General features: G+C 42.4%; 1 protein-coding gene and 1 non-coding gene across 2 annotated transcripts in view; both read left to right on the top strand.

Moving 5' to 3' along the window:
• The window catches only part of CEP295 (centrosomal protein 295), a 150,450-nt gene that overhangs the window by 67,195 nt on the left and 61,960 nt on the right, over nucleotides 1-21,295 (top strand). Inside the window, 4 exon segments of the mRNA XM_077484983.1 lie at nucleotides 491-1,433; nucleotides 8,519-8,642; nucleotides 14,984-15,181; nucleotides 18,009-18,197. Of these exon segments, the coding sequence (XP_077341109.1) occupies nucleotides 491-1,433; nucleotides 8,519-8,642; nucleotides 14,984-15,181; nucleotides 18,009-18,197 (1,454 nt within the window).
• Nucleotides 21,204-21,270, top strand: LOC143986627 (small nucleolar RNA U2-19). Its single transcript, XR_013276559.1, has one exon. It is a non-coding gene; the product is annotated as a small nucleolar RNA U2-19 (small nucleolar RNA).

The following is a 21,295-nucleotide window of genomic DNA, read 5'->3' as shown; positions in this document are numbered from 1 at the left end:
CTTTGCCTCTCCGGGGACTCGCACTCCTGATTGGCTTTTGGCAGAATGGCTCCCGCTGCGGTCAGTCACAGCCAGTGAGCCAATCAGGAGATGGAGGGGGCGGAGTCAAATGGACAAGCTGCTTGCTGTGTGGGCTGGACGGAGGGGCCAGGAGCATCGGTGTGGGACCCGAGAAGAAGAGGTTCCAGGCTGCTCTGTCTAAAACCATTGCACAGAGCAGGTAAAAGTGACGTATTTATTTTTTTATAAAACACAATTTTAATATCACTTTAAAGATTATTTCCTTCTAGACGGATGCAGACACTGCAGGTTTCTTCATTAGACTGATGACCGTGCATCAGCTGATTACATTGCACACAGACACTCCCATTCAGTAATTTATTGTAAGGACATATACATATTACGGCCCTGAAAATCGGTCGATAAACTGAAATAATGATTGTTTTACTTATTAAATCACAAGCTGTTTTTTTTTTTTTTATTACATTAGGCTACATAAGGAATCTGTGAATGAGGCACGGAAACGTTTACAGGAATACCAAATGCTGTTAAAGAAACGATATCCACACTTATCGATATCTCACCAAAGGACACCTGATAGGAGTGTAGACAGCCCAAAACCACAAGCCGTAGAGTATCCGCCTTCATCTCCTCCTCCTCCTGCAAATGTGATTAAGTCTCCTCTTAGAAGTGATTCACTTAAAAATCCAGTTACCATTAAGAGTAACTCAGAACAACAGCGTGAACCAAATATTTTTCACACTTCCAGGGCCTTAGAGCCTGAACTGATGAGTCCAAGGAATGGGAGTGCTTTGCAGAGTCCAGTTTTGGCAGGTCCTAAATTGCCTGGTGACTTCTTCCACCAAGGTGACTCCAACAGGCTCGCTGATAACATCAGGAATCTAGGTGGTGTAAGTTCCTCACAGAGTGATTTTGGGGATGAAAGTCTTCAGGAGACTTTACCTCAAACGCATTTTCCTCAGAGTCCCTATCAAGATGATACTAGATTTCTGCATGCTGAAGCTGTTTGTGAGAAACAGTCAACTATATCTAGCCCTGGAGAATATGACACATCATCTAGCACAACATACCATCCATTGCCTTCAGAACTTTCTTTAGGTCTACCCCAAATAGACCTTCCTGAACCAGCTATCCCTTTGCAAGCGCCCAGATTACGTGTGATGGAGAACCAGCCTTTAGGAGATTTTTCCAATGTCCGTGAGTTCAGAGAGAGACTCCTCTCCTCCACTGTGGACATTAGAGCTCAGCAAGACCATCTGAAGGCCATGCAAGATCAGCTAGACAAGCAGCGGGATTCTTTACTGTCCAAGCAAAAGAGCCAAGAAGACCATCTCCTTCAGAAACAGAAGCAACTGGAAGAACAAATGAGACGACACCAAGAGTCACTTGAAAATGTTTTGGGCACCAGAGAGGTAAGAGTAAATGAGCCAGATCCAAAAACTAAAGCAGCAACTAAAGCTTAAAGCCGTATTGAAATCAAAATTTTTTTTTTTGACAGGCAGGGTTTTTTATAATCGAAGAGACCCTAGTGGTCTGCTCTGTTATAAATGCTTCTGCCTGCATGTCAGCAATAATGAACATTAAGCCATGCATATGCAGCTTACAGTACATTTGCAACACCCGCACTGTGATGCAGTGACGCATGTGCGGGTGTGATGTCATTATGGCCCAGCCATCCAAACAGTCAACCTAGAGCGAAGGCCAGGAGATGACGGCACTGGCACGGGAGGGCATCCTTTGACAGCAAAGCCTGTCATGTGCTAGTATGCACCATATGCTATACATTATGGCATAAACCTACGGGGGGCATGGGGGGGACATTTATTAAAAAAAAAAAAAAAAATTCGCCTTAATGTGCACCTTTTAACCACCTAAGCCCCGGAAGATTTTCTTGCTTAACCACTTGACCACTGGGGACTTAAACCCCCTTAATAACCAGACCAATTTACAGCTTTCGTTGCTGTCACATTTTCAATGACAATTAGTCATGCAACACTGTAAACCAAGAAGAAAATATGTAGCTGCGCTAACAATTATCCCCCACTACCAAAAACTGTAATTAATATATAAATGATCACAATGATCTGAACATCAAAATAGTGAATGAAATTATTAAATGAATAATAAAATTAATAAAAAATTGTTCCCAATGGATTGAAATTAATATGTACAAAGATAAAAAAATTAATTTGAATAATCTTGATCATAAATACTAATAATAAATATACAAACAAAGATTATAAATCGTGAAAAAATGTCCCAAAACCCAAAGTGAATGAATCCAAAATAATAGTCCATTCAATAATTATAACAAAACGTGCAATCTTCCATCACCAAAACGTGTTAGACACTAAGAACCAGAGGGAAGCGTTTGATCGCTCACTCAATATACACAGCAGGGTCTCCAAGATAGATCTCAAATTCCCATTAGGCTTAGACTGGAATCGCACTCGGAAGGCTTGCACATATGAACAGATGGTCTCTCAAAAAACATAAGCAGAGGGACTTCCCGTAGTGTAAATCTGGTATACAGCTTTATTCCAAACAAAAGTTAAATATACTCGCAAACAAAATTTGTAAAAAAAACACAGCGTATATGCTGGCCGGCAAGCGAGCGCCCGTTCGCTCAGATTCTACGTGACTGTGTCAGCACGCCCTAGTCACCCAACTTGCATTTTGTCACACAATGACTTCGTCTGGGGTACCAGAAAAGTACAAATACCCCCCAAATTACCCCTTTTTGGAAAGACATTCCAAGGTCTTTAGTAAGAGGTATGATGAGTTTTTTCCCCACATTTTCTTTGCAAAATCAAGATTTTTTTTTTTTTTCCCCCCACAAAATTTTCATATCAGGTTATTTCTCACACACAGCATATGCATACCACAAATTACACCCCAAAACACATTCTGCTATTACTCAGAGTATGGCGATACCACATGTGTGAGACTTTTACACAGCGTGGCCACATACAGAGGCCCAACATGCAGGGAGCGCCTTCAGGCATTCTGGAGCACCCAGGACAATTCTGACATTTCTCTCCTACATGTAAAATCATCATTTATTTGCAAAAAAATACATATATCCCCAAAACATATATATTTTTTAGCAAAGACCCTAGAGAATACAATGGTGGTCATTGCAACTTTTTAACTTGCATGGTATTTGTGCAGCAATTTTTCAAACTCGTGTTCTCGCGTCCCGTAAGAACAATCAAGCAGCAGAACAGTCACTATGATCATTCTTATGGTGTAGGGAATCACCAGCTGAAAAAGCTGATATATGAACGATGTCTGTAGCTACAGGCATCATTCAGATATCCCTGCACAAAGTCAAGGACGTCATATGACGGCCGGTGGACGGGAAGTAGTTAAAATGCATTTTTTTTTTTTAACACAAAGTTGTCCATTTTATACAATATTTCTAACACATGGCATGCACATACCAAAAATGACACCCCAAAATAGATTCTCCTATGCCTCCTGAGTACGGTGATACCACATGTGTGAGCCTTCCACAGCCTGGCCACATAAGAGTATGGCTGGGCATGGCCGAGTATGGCAGGCTATTGCAGGGTTGATTGTCGGTGAGCAGCACTGTGGGCACTACAGATCTAGCCCACAGCGCTGCTGTCACCGATCTCTCCCCTCCACTGTACCGATTGGTACAGAGAGGAGAGGGAGGAACCGTTGTCATGACATGGCGCCGCTTTGTTTAAAGTGATCGCTCCGTCATTTGACGTTGCAATCACATGGTAAATGGCCACGATGAGATGCAGACCCATCGGTCACTGATGCTCTCAAGTGCGCTCCCCAGGGGGAGCGTGAGAGCGGAATTCTGGGAGGACGTCATAGTATGTCCTCCCAGAGTTAAGCAACTGCCCTGTAGTCGCCATTCAGCTATGGGCCGGTTGTTAAGTGGTTAATGACCAGGCCATTTTCTGTGATACGGCACTGCATCTTTTTAACTGACAATTGTGCGGTCCTGCGATGTTGTACCTAGACAAAATTGGCGTCCTTTTTTATTTTATTTTTTACGCTATAAACAATAAAAGAGCGACGATTGTAAAAAAATAAAATATTTTTTACTTTTTGCTATAATATCCCCAAAAATTGTTTTTTAAACAAATTTCTTCATCAGTTTAGGCCAATACGTATTCTACATATTTCTGGTAAAAAAAAAAAACGCTGTAAGCGTATATAGATTGGTTTGCACAAAAGTTTTTTTTCTAGTATCTACAAAATAGGGGATAGATTCATGGCATTTTTTTAACTAGTAATGGCGGTGATCTGCGGTTTATTTTTTGTGGTACTGCAACATTGCGGCAGGCAGATCGGACACTTTTGGCACCTTTTTGGGACCGTTGACATTTATACAGTGATCAGTGCTATAAAAATGCGCTGATTACTGTGTAAATGTCACTGCCAGGGAAGGGGTTAACACTAGGCAGCGATCAAGGTGTTAAATGTGTTTCATACTGTGGGGAGAGACATATATCGGTGTTTGTAATTACTACAAACAGCAGATCTGCCTCTTCTCTCTTGCCAGAACGAGAATTTGTGTGTTTACAGAAAGGGGAAAAAAATGCTTTTCCAGTTTTTTTCCATTAAAAATATGTTCATTTTTCACATTCCTGATATGTGTCCGTTTTACCATTTTACCTTGTGTATAAAAAATAAAATAAAATGGTATCATTCTCTTTATATTGCTTTCTTTGTGTGAAATACCTAGTGACCTTGCCAGTCTCCCTTTGCCATTTCAAACTTGATACACTAGGCATCAGAGCAAACCCATCTTAGCATGGTCCATCTTCTGGCTGGGCTGGAAGCATAGCCTGCCTGTCCTCCAGTGATCAGATTTGTGCTGGCATGCTCCCCTGCACAGCTATTCACTGGGAAGATCAGTGTCCTGCTTTTTCTTCACCCCTAGATTTCTAAGCCCCTTAAAGAGGAAGTAAACCCTCTTTAAGGGGCTTGGAGAACAAACAAAAATGTGTGTGTATTTAATGTGTGTGTATAATAAATAATAAAAAAAAAAAAATATATATATATATATATATATTATATAATTTTTTTTTTTTTTTAAATCGATTACTATTTTCATCGATTAATCAGCCAGTAACATGATGGGGTTAAAAAAAAAAACTAAAATGAGCCCTTTATAGTACAAAGAGCAAACCGTTACTGTAAATATTACTTTCACTGTCCCATAGTAAAAAATGAACCCCTTACAGTAGCGATTTGCTCTTTTTGTACTAAGTTTTGTTTTTTAACCCCATTATGTTACTAAACATCTCAGGCCTGGGTCACACCTCTGTGTTTTTTGCAGAAATACACTACAGTTCATTTACATGGTTTCCTATGGGTCACGTTCACATCCATGATTTTTTCAGCAGCTGCGTATTTGGAAAAGACAAGGACTTTTTTTTTTTTTTTTTTATGCAAAACTGCTATTTTTGTTTTTTGGGTTCAATATACTTCAATGGAGAAGCTGCAGAAAAGCATGTAATAATGCGTTTTTGCGGCAATTTGTGTTTTTAATCTGCCCAACACCAAATTGGCCAGTGACATATGTAAAAATGCAAATCGCAGCAAAATTACCATTTTTATTTATTTATTTTGAGAGAGAGTTGAGGATCCCCTGACAATTTCCATGCTTGTCATTTATAAATGTTTAAGTGTTTTGGATTAGCAACTTCTTTTAGATCTATCGGCACACTAATATTTCAGTAGTGAGGTGAGGTTTGTTGGATTAACAGAAAATGCACAATATCCATCAAAACTAAATTAGACAGGTGCATACATTTGTGCACCCTTGTTATTTTGTTGATTTGAATACCAGTATTTGGCACTGATAAATTGGAACACACAATTGACTTGGTGAGCTCATTAAAGTGGTTGTAAACCCTTACAAACCACTTTGACCTACAGGTAAGCCTAGATTAAGGCTTACCTGTAGGTCCAAGAAATATCTCCTAAACCTACACGGTTTAGGAGATATTTTCCAAAACACAGGCACCGCTGTCTACGGCGCACTGAGCGCGCCGTTGTCAACGGCGATATGCCGCGAGTGGCAGCTCCCGTGTGCATGCGCGGGAATGAAGTCATCGCGGCTTTGTCGAATGACTGCAGCGGAGCAGCGAGACCCACCGAGAAGATTGATGCTACAGGGGACAGCGGTGAGGAAATGGAAGACCACAGGCACAGTTCTTGTTAAGGCCAGAAGTGGTAGGCCACATATAATATTGGAGAGGCAAAGGATGGTGAGAATGGTCAAAAACAGCCCACGGACCACCTCCGAAGACCTACAACATCAACTTGCTGCAGATGGTGTCACTGTGCATCCTTCAACAATTCAGGGCACTTTGCACAGGGAGAAGCTGTATGGGAGAGTGATGAGAAAGAAGCCTTCTCTGCACACACGTCACAAACTGAGTCACTTGAGGTATGCAAAAGCACATTTGGACAAGCCAGCTTCATTTTGGAATAAGGTGCTGTGGGCTGATGAAATAAAGACTGAGTTAATTGGTGAGAACAAGGGGTGGTGTTATGCATGGCAGCAAAAGAACACCGCATTCCAAGAAAAACACTTGCTACCCACAGTAACATTTGGTGGAGGTTCCATTATGCTGTGGGGCTGTGTGGCCAGTGCCGGTACTGGGAATCTGGTTAAAGTTGAGGGTCGCATGGATTCCACTCAATATCAGTAGATTCTTAAGAATAATGTGGAGGAATCAGTCACAAAGTTGAAGTTATGCCGGGGCTGGATATTTCACCAAGACAAAGACCCAAAACACTGCTCAAAATCTACTCGGGCATTTATGCAGAGGAACAAGTACAATGTTCTGGAATGGTCATCCCAGTTCTCAGACCTGAATATCATTGCACATATGTGGGGTGATTTGAAGTGGGCTGTCCATGCTCGGTAACCATCAAAAATAACTGAACTGGAGATGTTTTGTAAGGAGGAATGGTCCAGAATCCAGACACTCATTACAGGCTATAGGAAGCATCTAGAGCAGGGGTCTCAAACTGGCGGCCCTCCAGCTGTTGCCAAACTACAAATCCCATAATGCCTCTGCCTGTGGGAGTCATGCTTGTAACTATCAGCCCTGCAATGCCTCATGGGACTTGTAGTTTCGCAACAGCTGGAAGGCCGCCAGTTTGAGACCCCTGATCTAGAGGCTGTTATTTCTGCTAAAGAAGCCTCTACTAAATATTGGTGTGATTTTTCTGTTGGGGTGCCCATATTTATGCACCTGTCTAATTTAGTTTTGATGCATATTGTGCATTTCTGTTAATCCAATAAACCTCATTTCACTGCTGAAATGTTACTGTGTCCTTCAGTTATTTGATATTTCAAAATGAAATTGCTGATCCAAACAGCCAAATGTATGACAATTGTCAGGGGTTCCTAAACATTTTTGCATACAAATCTATAGCTATAGATTTGTATGTGTGTTGGTCAACCAGATCCATTCAGTACATGTCTTATGATTTAAATGCCTTGTCCTTTTTAGAAGTGTGATCAGCATTGCAGGGAAACTGAAGCAGTTTTCTCTTCAGGGACGGTCAGTTTAAAGCGGAGTTCCACTCAGAAGTGGAAGCTACACTTATTTGACTCCTCTCCCTCTCTTGTGCCACACTTGGCACCTTTCGTGGTGGGGGGTGCAGGTACTTGCTCTTCTGAGTGATCGCTTTGTGCCACGACCTCCTGGAAGTTTGGCTCCTTCCCCGCCGCTGGGCCATTCAGAAAGCACAGTGCGCTTCGTGCATTAGGGAACTGGCTGTGAAGCCGCAAGTCTTCACTGCTAGTTTCCCTTAGGCGCAATGGCAGCGGCAGCACCCGATTCCTGATGGAAATATCGCCTGGGGTGCTGACATCGTGGGATCCCTGGACAGCTGTCTTTAATATATTAAAGTCGGCAGCTACAGTGTTTTGTAGCTCCTGACTTTTATTTTTTTTTCTGACGGAGGCTTGAGCTCCTCTTTAAACCTGCTTCATCATCCTAATCGAATGCAGAGCTGCCCAATATTTGCATTATATGAGTAAACGTTAGTCGACACTTAATACATTTGGGAGCTTGTAGGACATCCTATTGCAACAACATGGGCATTTATTTATATATGCCAATCTTGCCTTAGCGTCACCCTTTGCAAATATGTATTTAACACCCAGCTATGCCTGTACTGTGATGAAAGCAGCTGAAACCAAATAAGATTACAATTCCCTTTCAAAGGGAATATGTGAAGCAGTGGCAAAATAATTCATATTGCATTAAAGATTGCAGCACCCACTGCTGCAATAAGAGTCATGTCTATGGTTATTCTATACTCTGATAGAGAGAGAGATCACGTATACATACCTTTGAGATGGGTAAGGGGTCTTTTTTCTTTTTAAACAGAATGGCGGCATCTGTCATAGGCATTAGAGACTGTAAAGTGGGGGGTTTTTTGCCCTTTTTTTTTTCTGTCTCATGATAATTGTTTTGCTTTGAAGCCAGGACAGAACAAGCTGCCTACTGACTTCAGCCAGATTCCCAAGACAGATCGTTATCATTTTATGTCTACTCTTTTAGAAGCTCTGGATGACAGTAGTCAAGAAGACCTCGGACTAAAACTCGGTAGGCATTCTGTATCCAATGTAAAGTAAATGTGATAGAACTGGAGACAAGTGATGAAATCTAAATACCTGCCAAAGAATTTTTGGATTTTTGTAATCCTGTCCAATCGCTTATCTCTCTACTTCCTCATGGTTTAGCTCTACAACTTCCCGGATCACCTTGTTGGTCTTTGGATAGACACAGTCTTACCAATCTTCTGTCCTATGTTGGCAAAGGAGAGGTGACATGGGGGAGCTGCTTAGCTCAGCCAGGATACAAGTGTCCTGTTCCTGGATGGGCAGTGGTGCAGAGGTGATTGTTTCAAGACTGACTAAGGCCGCGTACACACGGGCGGACTGTCTGTCCAACTTAGTCCGCTGAACCGTGTTTCACCGGACAATCCGCTCGTGTGTGGGCTTCAGCGGATTTTTTCAGCGGACAGTCTAACGGATTTAGTCTTTCGGAATTTCCGTAATACAGTCCGTTCAAACTTGGTTTCAGCGGACAATCCACTCGTGAGTAGGCTAGTTCGACGGACTAAGTTTGGCGCATGCTCAGAAAGGATTTACACGGCGAAGGTTGCATTGCAGTGTATTGGACGTCGAATTTCTCGTCCCGTCGTACGTGCCGTACACGTCATCGCGCAAGCTTTCGGCGGACTGTCTGTTCATCGTATGTGGTCAAGTCCGTTCATTCAAAAGTTGAGCGGACTGTCTGTCGGATTGTCTGACGAACTTAGTTGGCCAGACAATCCGCCCGTGTGTACGCGGCCTTAAGCTATACATTATACAATTTTCTTGTTCAATTTCCTTTAGATTTACCATTTAACTAGTGCACAGCCCCACCTGATTTGATAAAGTTTTTAGGTTTGACCTCATATGGTTTTGGTACTAGCACATCATGACATGGCCCTGCAGGTTAAAAAAAAAAAAAAAAAAAAAAAAAAAAAAAAGCCAGCGGTTTACTACAGCTTTAAAGTGAATAACTCAACTTCGAGTATACTATGTGGACTCCTTATGTATTTATACATGTTGATCATATCCCCCTCAATCTCCTCTTCTCAAAAGAGTAAATTAAGTTCCTCCAATCTTTCCGAATAGCTGAGCTCCTCCATACCTCCTTATCAGTTTGGTTGCCCTTCTCTGCACTTTCTCCAGTTCCCCGATATGCTTTTTCAGAACTGGTGCCCAAAACTGAACTGCATATTCCAGATGAGGTCTTACTAATTTCTACTGAGGTAAAATTATATCCCCTCTCTCTCTCTGGAGTCCATACCTCTCTTAAGACAAGAAAGGACTTTGCTTGCTTTGGAAACCCTTTGTGGGTGGGCATGTGGTGTCTGCAGGGAATCAAGTGATTGTTTTGCCCACTGTATATGTGCATATGTGATGGATAAGAAATACAATCTAGTTCAAGGTTATCTGCTGCTGTTTTCTTAATAGAAAGTGTAGAAGTGCATGCACTTTTAGAAGTGTAAACGCACGTTCGGGTACTAATACACTTCTGGTTTATTCCTGGGCGATGTTAATGTTTATACACAAAGATAGGTCATTGCTATGGCAGTTTAATAGGTACATCTCATTGGTTGAAATGCAAGAGAAATGGAGAGACTTGATGCTTGAAGTTGGTTCTATTGTCACTTCCGTATTCTTCTAATGTGTGGGAAGCAGAGAGTAGACGCCATCTTTAGTTCACAACAGAACCCATCTGTACACTATGAGTAAGGATTTGCATAGAAACATGTATACACATATGCAAATAGACATTTTCTGATTATCAGTATGTACAGTACATTCCTACACACACACAATTAATATAATTTTTATTTTTTTTAACATGTATGTTACACGGTGCCTTGAAATGTTCCATATTTTGTCATGTTACAACCAAAAAGTCAATGTGTTTTATTGGAATTTTATGTGATAGACCAACATAAAGTGCCACATAATTGTGAAGTAGAAGAAAAATAACGGTTTTCAATTTTTTACAGCAAACATGCAAGAATTGCACTGGGGGATGCCCCTTTGGACTTTATCTGTGGCAGAATAAAAGATTGTATATAGGCCAAATAATTAAAGGGCATAATAATGCCATCTTTATTAATGTATAATTTTTTTTTTTTTTTAAACAATACATATAACATGCAGATATCCAATAATCGTTAATAATAATGGTACATCAATGAATAAACATATATAAGATATCATGAGTTAACCCAAGCTTGCAATTCCAAAGTGCCATCCAAAACGATAAGGTCCGCGTGTTTTCAATTTTTTATAAATGATATGAAAAGTGTGGCCTGCATTTGTATTCAGCCCCCTAAAGCAAATGTTTTTTTTGTAGAGCCACCTTTCACTGCAATTACAGCTGCAAGTCTTTGTGGGTATGTCTCTACCAGCTTTGCACATCTAGAGATTGACTTCTTTGCAAAATAGTTCAAGTTCTGTTCGTTTGAATGGGGAGAGTGTCTGTCAACAGCAATTTTCAAGTCTTGTCACAGATTCTCAATTGGATTTAGGTCTGGACTTTGGGCCATTCTTACACATGAATATGCTTTGATCTAAACCATTCCATTGCATCTCTGGCTGTATTTTTAGTGTTGTTGTCGTCCTGGAAGGTGAACCTCCACCCCAGTCAAGTCTTTTGCAGATTCTAACAGGTTTTCGTCTAATATTGCCCTGTGTTTTGCTCCATCCCTCTTCCCATCAACTCTGACCAGCTTCCCTGTTCCTGCTGAAGAAAATCATCCCCACATGATGCTGCCACCACCATGTTTCACAGTAGAGATGGTGTGCTCAGGGTGATGTGCAGTGTTCGTTTCCCACCACACATAGCGTTTTTGCTTTTAGGATAAAAAGTTTAATTTAATTTATTTTCATACATCAGGGGACACAGAGCCATATGTGGGTTATAGGCCACCTTCAGGTGATGGACACTGGCACACCCTAAGACAAGAATTGCACTCCCTATATAACCCCTTCTACTACTGGGAGTATCTCAGTTTTTTCGCCAGTGTCTACGGTGTTGGGCTAGAGTAAAGATGTGCTGTGTTGAGCTCCACTGGAGCAATCCTTGCTGGGGCTAGCCATGCTGACTGGATCCATTCAAAGTGTCCTTTTTTATGGGCTGAATTGAATGGTACTCGGGCTTTGTATCCAAAGAAACAAGGTTTTGCCTGCAAATGCTTCTCTTTTTAGAGAGCTGGACCCTGGAAACCAAGGAATTTTTGGAAGTGAGGCCATAACGTTTTTTACTGGCAAGGTGCTGTTACAGGGCCAGGATAGTGGGTTTCCTCTAGGATCCCCTCCTCAAGGTTTAACAAAATCCCACAGTGAAGGGTGAAGATTGGGTGTGTTGGTTTACCACAAAAGACCCTGTGGCAGGAAAAGGTAAGGTGGGAGTTTTCTAAGAAATCCTTTTGATTTTTCTTATGTCTCATTTAAGAAATACTGTTGTCATACCTATGTGTCCCCACTGGGGGCTGTATTGAGCACTCACGCCTCATTCTGGGAATGGGGAGAAAGAGACCCTGATCCGTTTAAAAAAAAAAAAATGCAACAGCCGCTTGGCGGCTTTTGTAAAATCCGCTATACTTTCTCTAGGTCCAAAAGTGTCTGTAGTCTGCCACTCACGTAGGAAAACATGGCTTTTTGAAAACGGGTGAAGCCGTAGGCAACGTGGGGCGTCTAACAACATTGGCGTTCTCCGACGCCGGGTACACGTAGAGGCAAGCTTTTAAAAGCACAGTGTGTGCTGCTGCTGGCTGTGAAGGGACACAAGAGCAAAGCGGTGGCATTTTTCAGGTTTGATGACAGGCATTTTTTTTCTTTTGACACATTGTTACTGCTTCAGGCTGGGTGTTAATAGTAGAAATATATAGCTGGACTATAGTCCTAGCAGTGTGTGCATTCCTTCTGGTAGTGCCTCTGCTTTGTGCATCAGACTATTAGTGGAAGGGGGACAAGGAACTCCTCAAAGAGTTCTAAGGGATCGATTGTTTTATAACAACCCAAATCCATGTCCAAAATAATGTCATCCTCCTGTGAGAGTGATGCGGCCGGTCAGAGTGAGCCGTCAGAGGGGACTGGTTTTGCAGCAGTGCCGGACACTTCATCTCCTGTATGCATCACACAGGAGCATTTTTTCTTCTACCATTTCAAGTTTGGAACAGAAGATTGATGCTATGATCGCTTTCCATAGTGGATCCAAGTGTAGCAGATCCCCATCCAGTGCTCAGGATCCTCATACTGAGGTGCAAGGGGCAGGAGATCAGGAAGTTCTTACCAAAGATCGGGGAGATGCTGAGATCTCTTCCGAGGATCCTAATATAGAGAGTGTAGTCTCACAAGAAAGACTCTTGGTAAACTCCTTTACTAAGTTGGTTCGCTCAACTTTTTTGCTGCCTGTAGCAAAGTCTATTGATGAGCCCACCTCCTGGTTTGGGATCACTAAAGCCTCCCCCATCTGGGGATGCCTTTCTTATCCATTCATGGCTAAAAAAAGTTTATATATTCTGAATGGGAGCACCCGAATAAACAGTTTTTCTCCTCCAGAAAAGTTTTCCTTACTTTATCCTATGGAGGAGGAATGCTATAAACATGGGGGGTTCCAGCAATCAATGCTGCAATCTTCTCGGTAAATAAAAATCTCACTTGTCTAGTAGACAATGCAAAAATCTTAAAGGATCCAACAGATAAGTTGGAATTTATTTTAAGGCTGGGTTCACACTGCTGCGATGCGGGAACGCTGCAAATCCGCTGCTGGGAGTGTCAGTGAAACGTTAATGACACCCCCAGATCAGTTCGCATATCGCAGTGCGATCTGCAAACTCGGACAGGAATCGGATCGCATGGTGTGAACACCCATGCGATCCGATTCTGCTGCGGACCAAAAAAAGGGTCCTGTGCGAGTTTGGGCCGGATGCGATACGAATTCAGCCATACTATCTGTATGGCTGAACTCGCATCGCACAGAGATCGGATGTGATTTGCACTGCAGTTCGGTGCGAATCATGTCCGATCTTGTCACCGCAGCAGTGTGAACCCAGCCTTAAGAACAACATTTCTCTGGCAAGTTCAGTTGTGCAGCCAGTTCTTGCGGCAATTTGAGTGTCTCAGTCCATAAAGGACCAATTTGAATAGAGACTTTAAGATTATTCCTGTTTAGCAGGCCCAGCAATGGGCTCACATATCAGATGCTCTGTTTTACAGTGGATGCTATGAAGGATTCTATTATTCAAGCCTCACGGTTTATGTTAGGACTGGTACATACACGCAGAGTCCTACTGTTGAAAAATTGGCCCTTGGCCAGTTTCCCATTTCATGATGAACAGTTATTTGGAGACTGTTTAGATAAATATATTCAAAGGATTTCTAATGGAAAAAGTTCTTTCCGCTTCTACTATACTTCGTTTTACTAATTTGGTGACTTTGAAGGCGATTTGTTCCACTAGATTTTAGTTAGGGGTATCAGAGTAAAGGGGGCTGAATACAAATGCAGATCACACTTTTCAGATATTTATTTGTAAAACATTTGGAAAACCATTTATTGTTTACCGTCCACTTCACAATTTAGTTACCACTTTGTGTTGGTCTTTCACATGAAATCCCAATAAAATACATATACAGTAGTATTGGATTATGACCATAATCCGTTCCAGAAGCATGCTTGTAATCCAAAGCACTCGTATATCAAAGCGACTTTCCCCATAGGAATCTATGGAAACTAGTCAACTCGTTCCACAGTGACTTCTGGTGTATGCAGTACCGCATGTGGCCAGAGGTGCGGGGGTGCCAGAGATGCTCGTAGACACCTGGGAACCAGCACCCCCGCATCTCTGCCCAAATGCGGTACAGCACACCCCATCAGCTTAATGAACCTTTGACATGTTTCCTGCATGGAAACGGTCAAGTGACATCTTTAACCAGAGTCCATATCTTTGTATGTTACGGGGAAAAGAGCTTCTTTCTATAGAAAAGCAAAGCTTTTCTATGGCTTCTTAATGGTAGAGCTCCAAGCCTATTGACTTCAGGTAATCTTCTATACTAGGCAGTTGGAATGATTTGTGCCTCCGCCTTTTATTTTATTGGTTGTCAGTGAAATCCATGCTTTGCCTATGCCCACTCCCACCATTGGCAGTTGCCTACCTATTCTACAATATCACGTGCATATTTTTTTTGTTTTATTATTTATTTTTTTTATCAGATTTTTTTTGTTTCTTATGCTGAATTATGAGCTTGTTCTAAAGAGACCTCCACCCCACCACTGTCTGCGTCTTAAACCTGACTTTTCTTTTTACTGTTGGTAAGTTGTTGTAGGAGGAGGTATCTCTGCATCATATGACCAGGTATTCTCTTCTGCAGATAATGACCTTAGCAATGTTCTCATCAAACCTCCTGGAAGAGAGCAAAGATGGAGACCTTCAAAGCCACCTGTTACAAAAACCAAACTAGGCCCATTCCTTGAGCAACATGAGCTAAGTGCCATCATGGAAGTGGAGACGCCAACTAGCGGCCGACTCTCTAGCTCAGGACTAGCCAAAAGCCATGCGACTCTAACAGGTATGTCTTGTCTTCGGTGTTTGAAATGTGTATTTGTTTTCTGGTTAGATGCCAGACTTCTACTGTCATTTTACTTTTGTTAAAAAAAACTAAAAAAAACTCGAGTACCCAACATTAAATCTCTACGCAAGTTTTTATAAAGGTCAGATGTGTTTGGAGATTTTTTGGGCCTGTTTTTAGGAGAATTTGCCCATTTCAGGCAACGTGACAGGAACTCTACTTGCTATTTTATGATGGGTATGGACCCAGAACAAATATAAAATAGTGAAATGTTGGGCACTGGAAAGTGATTTATTTTATTTTTTTCCCTTTTGTAATGTTTTATTTGGAAGGTCATGTTAATAACAAGATAATATAATTGTTCAAATCGACAATAAACAAGATATGCAGATTACTAAGAAGTATTACATAGAATGGAGCTCAATATGAAGACTGGTTACATTTAGCTTGTTAATAAATATGTATTAAAATGGGAAAACAAAGTGGACTGAGTCAGGCTGGATTCACATCTATGCATTTTTAGTGTTTTTTGCATTTTACAGATATGCACTACAGTCCATGTAACATGGTTTCCTATGGAACATGTTCTGCAGTGCAAATCTGCAAAAAACACTAAAAATGCATAGGTGTGAATCCAGGCTAATAGAGAAAAACATATGAGTGAACTCAGGGAGCCACAGTATCAGCGACATCAGCGGCGGATGAATCTGACCTCAAATTCCACTTTTTGGGGACCAGTGACATTATTACATTGATCAGTGCATTTTTATAGCACTAATCAATGTATAAATGACTCTGGCAGGGAAGGGGTTAACTGTGTTCCCTCAGCGTGTTCTAATTGTAGGGGGGATGGGCTGCCTGGGACATGACAGAGATCCCGATCACTGGTAACAGCAAATCTCTAAAATGTCCCCTGTCAGAACGGTGATCCGCCTTGTTTACAATGGCAAATCCCCATTCTGCCTTTGTATACAGCGATCGCAGGCGGTAAAAAGTTAACTATTTAAGATACATTAATAATTTAGTTTATTCAGCATGGAATGGAAATGGTTATGTAGCATGAGGCTGTATATTCTGTAATATTTACATTTTTGGTAAACTCATGCAGTGAATCCAAGCTCTGCAGGCTGACATCAGATGCACTGCAGTGATGCATTTCACACAATTTTACAGTAGCCATGAGATCAAAAAAAAGTTCAGGAATATTGTTTTATCCCATTGCTTTGCAAATCTGTGTACACCACAAACTGTATAATTGAATCGGTTCTGATATCGCTGTCTTACTAACCTGATAGCTTATTATTCTAAATAGGAAACCTTCATTTTGTTTTTAAATATTAACTAGTTGCCGCCCGCCCACTGTCAAATGACAGCAGGGCGGCTCTCGTTCTGGGATGCCGTCATATGACAGCATCCCAGAACGGACGCGGGAGCGCTCAGCGATCTCTGTAAAGAGCCGTGTCCATGGCTCTTTAACCATGTTATCTGCTGTGTCCAATCACAGCAGGTCACATGTAAACATAGAGATGCCGGTAATCGATGCTCATCGCCTCACACTGACAATGTGAGGAGAGCCGATCTGCGGCATCTCCTTACAGGGGATAGCTAGGTATGTAATCGGGGTACTAATCATTAGTGCCCTGATTACAATTAAGTGCCCACCACTGCCAACAAGTGCCACCAATCAGTGCCCATTAGCGATGCCAGTCAGTGCTGCCAATCAATACTGCCTATCGGGGGCCACCTCTTAGTGCTCATCAGTGCCCATTGGTGCCACCTCAACAGTGCACACCAGTTCAGCCTACCACTGTCCATCAGTGCCGACTCATCAGTGAAGGAGTAAGTAAAAAAATTTAAAAAATCCACCAGTGATTAAATGCCACCAAAAGAAAGCTCTATTTGTGTAAAGAAAATGTTAAAAATTGTTTGGGTTGAGTGTAGCATGACCGCGCAATTGTCATTCAAAGTGCGACAACACTGAAAAATGGCTTGGGCAGGAAGGGGGTGTAAGTGCCCCGTAGGCAAGTGGTTAAAGATTCTAACGACCAGCAAGAATAAGTCCTTACAGTTTAAAGAGCATCTGTCATTTCAGATCCGTCATGGCAGCGCCTGTTAGTGGCCATCCACTCACCTGCTGCCACCACTTCCCACACCTTCTTGTGTCACTGCCGCATCACCAGTCGTCCCATTAAAGTGAATGAGACTGTCGGTGACTCAACAGCGAGCCAGAGGAGCCGCCGCTGCGAGACAGAAATAACAGTTCCTTTTTAAAAATTATGATTTGAATCAAGTTGATTTAAAAGAGAAGTGTTTTTGCAGCATCAGACCGATTCTGCATCTGTCCCCCGCCACCTCTACACTTAAAAGCGAACAGCGCCGATGGCTCAGTTCCTTGAGAGGAGAGCTGCTTACTGTCAATCAGCAACTCTCCTCTCTGCTTCTCCATACTCATTGGAGCTCTGAGCTGTGGAGTGGCGAGGAGTGTCCGTCTCAGCCTTCTCAGCGGTTCGCTGAGAGAGGCATCAGTCCAGGCATGTCACAGGCGTGGGGGAGGGGGCAGAGCAGAGAATCAGCTCTGCTCAGTTAACTGAGAACTGAGTTTTCTGCGGTGTTGGATCGCTCGGGTTTCAGTCTTAAGAGTAATCTCCAAGACCGATGCTGCGCCCACCTAGCCAAGTATGAGTCTGGAAAAAAAAAATTGACCTCACACAACTCTTAAAAAATAATTCCGTTTTTAGTAATCATAATACCAAAAATTGCTATTATGATTTTTGTTTTTTTACTTCTGTCCAACTTTTTTTTCTTCTTTTTTTTTTTTTTTTTTAAGGCCAGAGTGATGCTAGAGCACCAGAAGTCATCGGTCGTCCAGAGAATAGTCACAGAGATCTAGATGTTTCTGGACTGTCTATTACCAGCATGGAGCAGAGTGGTAATGAGAGCTCAAACCAAAGCAGCAGTAAATTGTCCTGGCGAGAAATGTTAACTCTAGAAGCGTCGCATGATCCCAGCACCACAGGTAACGGCTGTTATTGATTGGTTGGCTTCATGGCGCTCTGGCACTGGGGATTTTCTTGTCAGCCAGACATTCTTTAATTTTCTAACCTAAAGTGTTACTAAACTTACAACAGTAATATCTGTCTCTAAGAATACCAGGCTTGTTGTTCTCACTGTGTAACTTTAAAAAGGAAGTAAACTGATGGGTTTTAGTTCATCTTTATTCCCCTGCAAAGTAAAAGCATAATGGACTAGTATGCATCACATACTAGCCCATTATTTTGCACTTAGCTGCAAGCGAAGTCCGCGATGCCCCCACTAGTGCAAGCATCCATCTTCACCCCTCTACTTTCCCGGTGAAATGGATAAGAACTACAAACTAGTTTGAGGTTATCTGCTGCTATTTCTAATTAAAAAGTATAAATGTGCATGCACATTAGAAGTAAACACTCCCTGAGACATGTTCAGCTCGGCTACTTCTAAATTCTGATTTATTCGTGGGCGGTGTTGATATTTTATACAGAAAGATACGTCATTGCTATGTCAGTCTAATTGGTACATCTTATTGGTTAAAATACAAGAGGAGAAATGGAGAAACTTGATGCTTGAAGTTTGGTTGAAGCTGGTTCCCTTATCTCAAATGCATTCTTCTAACGCGTGGGATGTAGGGTGTCGACGCCATTTTAAACTCTGAACGGAGAGTCAATCTGTATACTACATAATAAGTAAGGAACATGTATACACATAAGCAAATAAACATTTTCTGATTATCATTATTTACATTAGATTCCTTAACACCGGGGCCGTGGACTCCGGCTCTGACTGGCCAGAGTCGCGTGATGTCACTCCCACGCATGCGGGCAGCAGCCGACAGTCAGGGCACGGGGCCTATAGAAATGGCACGACCGTCCCCTTTCTAAAGTGCGCATGCACCGATCACGCCGGCGCAAGCGTATATTTTAAATATCTCCTAAACCGTGCAGGTTTAGGAGATATTTCCAGTACCTACAGCTTACCTGCAGGGAAAAGTGCCCTGTAAGGGTGTAAGTGGTTAAAGTGGTTGTAAACCCTTACAAACCACTTTGACCTACAGGTAAGCCTAGATTAAGGCTTACCTGTAGGTCCAAGCAATATCTCCTAAACCTATATGGTTTAGGAGATATTTGCCCGAAAACGGGCACAGCTGTCTACGGCGCATGCGCCGTAGACAGAGGCGCACTGAGCGCGGCATTTCCAAGAATGGAGCTGCCGCGTGTGTCGACTCCCGTGCGCATGCGCGGGAGTGACGTCATCGCGGCTTCACCGAATGACAGCAGCGGAGCTGCGAGACGCCACCAGCAAGATGGATGCGGCGGACTACAGGGGACAGCGGCGACTTCGCTGGCTCCTGTGTCAGGTAAGTGACACATAATGGGCTATGCGATGCATAGTAGTCCATTATGCTTTGCCTTTGCAGGGAATGAAAGAGGAAGTAAACCCATTAGGGTTTACTTCCTCTTTAATCCTCTGCATTGTGTAAAAAGCATCTTTGACAATATATGGACAGATCCTTCCCTCCGGCACTGTCTTTCTTGGCAAGGCCATATAATACATAGAGCGTAGCCTTCCTGCACATACCTTTTCAGTTGAACTGTTTAGGTCACATGATATTGAGGAACTATTTTCATATTACTGGGTTTAGTAACACTTTTTTTTTTTTTTTAAATCTTTTTTTTATTGAATTTTCAGTGTCATACAAATCGCCCACGCAGGGGCCAAACATTTCCCACACAGGGGTAAACTTCCAAATGCAGCAACAGGCCACAACAAAGCACATTACAAAACATATACCCTGCCTCTGATGCGGCAACCGACCGCAACAGGGCAAATTAACACAAACATAAACTTGCCTATCTATACCCCACTGTGGGGAGAGGATATTGTAGGATAATTCGTGCTAAGTATTAAAATGACCGGATAAAGTGTCATAAGAGCAGGTGGGTCAGCCTATAACCATACTACATCCATACCGAACTATGGGTTATTTACTACATCTGTTGCCGTTGTGTTATCATCCAGCCAGCAGTTCCACACCTTCTCAAATTTCTTTGGGCAACCCCTGTTCAAGTAGGTGGCCCTATAGAGGGGTAAGCTAGCGTTCACCAGGTTTTTCCAGAATTTAATAGAGGGGCGAGACGATTGTTTCCAGGTCATGGTGATGGCCTTGCGTGCATAGTAGAGCAACAGGGATATGAGTGTTTTCCTAGCCCTGAGGATCAACATTTGTTCCACCAGCCCCAGCAGGCAATATTTAGGATCGCAAGGAATATTAACCTCAGTGGTCTTAACTATCACCAGGAGAACCTCTTTCCAAAAGCATACAATCGCTGGGCAAGCCCAGAAAATGTGAATGAAGTCTCCCGGCTGATAGGAGCAGCGCCAGCACTCCGGGGAGTGCGTCGGCGACATCTTGTGCAGTCTGTGGGGCGTGTAGTGGACTCTGTGTACAATTTTGTATTGGACCAATTTGTCCCTGGCTGAAACCAAAGGGGAGAACGGAAAATCCCAAATCTCCCTCCAGTCATCGTCATCCAACTCCGGTATGTCCACCACCCATTTCCTGCGGAGGGAGGACAGCTCGGGGACGGCAGCAACCAGTAGGGACCTGTAAATCTGAGACATGGGTTTCTCCAGGTCTTTTACCCGAAGGATGGACTCAAGCTCAGAGTACTCCAGTACGACCGGTTGTCCCAAAAATTGACAGCGATAAGCATGCGCGAGTTGAAGATAATGGAAGTGGGCCCATGTAGGCACATTAAATTTGTCACGCAGGATATGAAAGGGAGCAAGTTCCCCGTTGAGTTCCCCGTTGAACGACATGTTCGAGCGTCTAGTAACACTTTTTAAGCAAAGTAAAACTGAAATCAATTTTTAAGGAAAATTCTACCATCTTTCTTATCTGTATGTGTTACTCATTTGCCCCGTCATGTTTTGTTGTCATTTTCATTCTGCTATCTGAGGTCGTTTTTAGCTCTTGATACGCAAAAACGATCAGTGATGAAAAAGAGCCAAATCTGATTACCTGCAGAGCTGGTTTGTGATCTATCAAGCTGAGAAGCAAAGTGTGTGTGTGTGTGTGTG

This window comes from Lithobates pipiens, unplaced genomic scaffold, assembly GCF_037356315.1.
Source record: "Lithobates pipiens isolate NorthernLeopardFrog02 unplaced genomic scaffold, aLitPip1_a1.2 Scaffold_17, whole genome shotgun sequence".
NCBI lineage: Eukaryota > Metazoa > Chordata > Amphibia > Anura > Ranidae > Lithobates > Lithobates pipiens.
The sequence above is the reverse complement of the archived record's forward strand: the minus strand, read 5'-3'. Positions and strand labels throughout refer to the sequence as shown.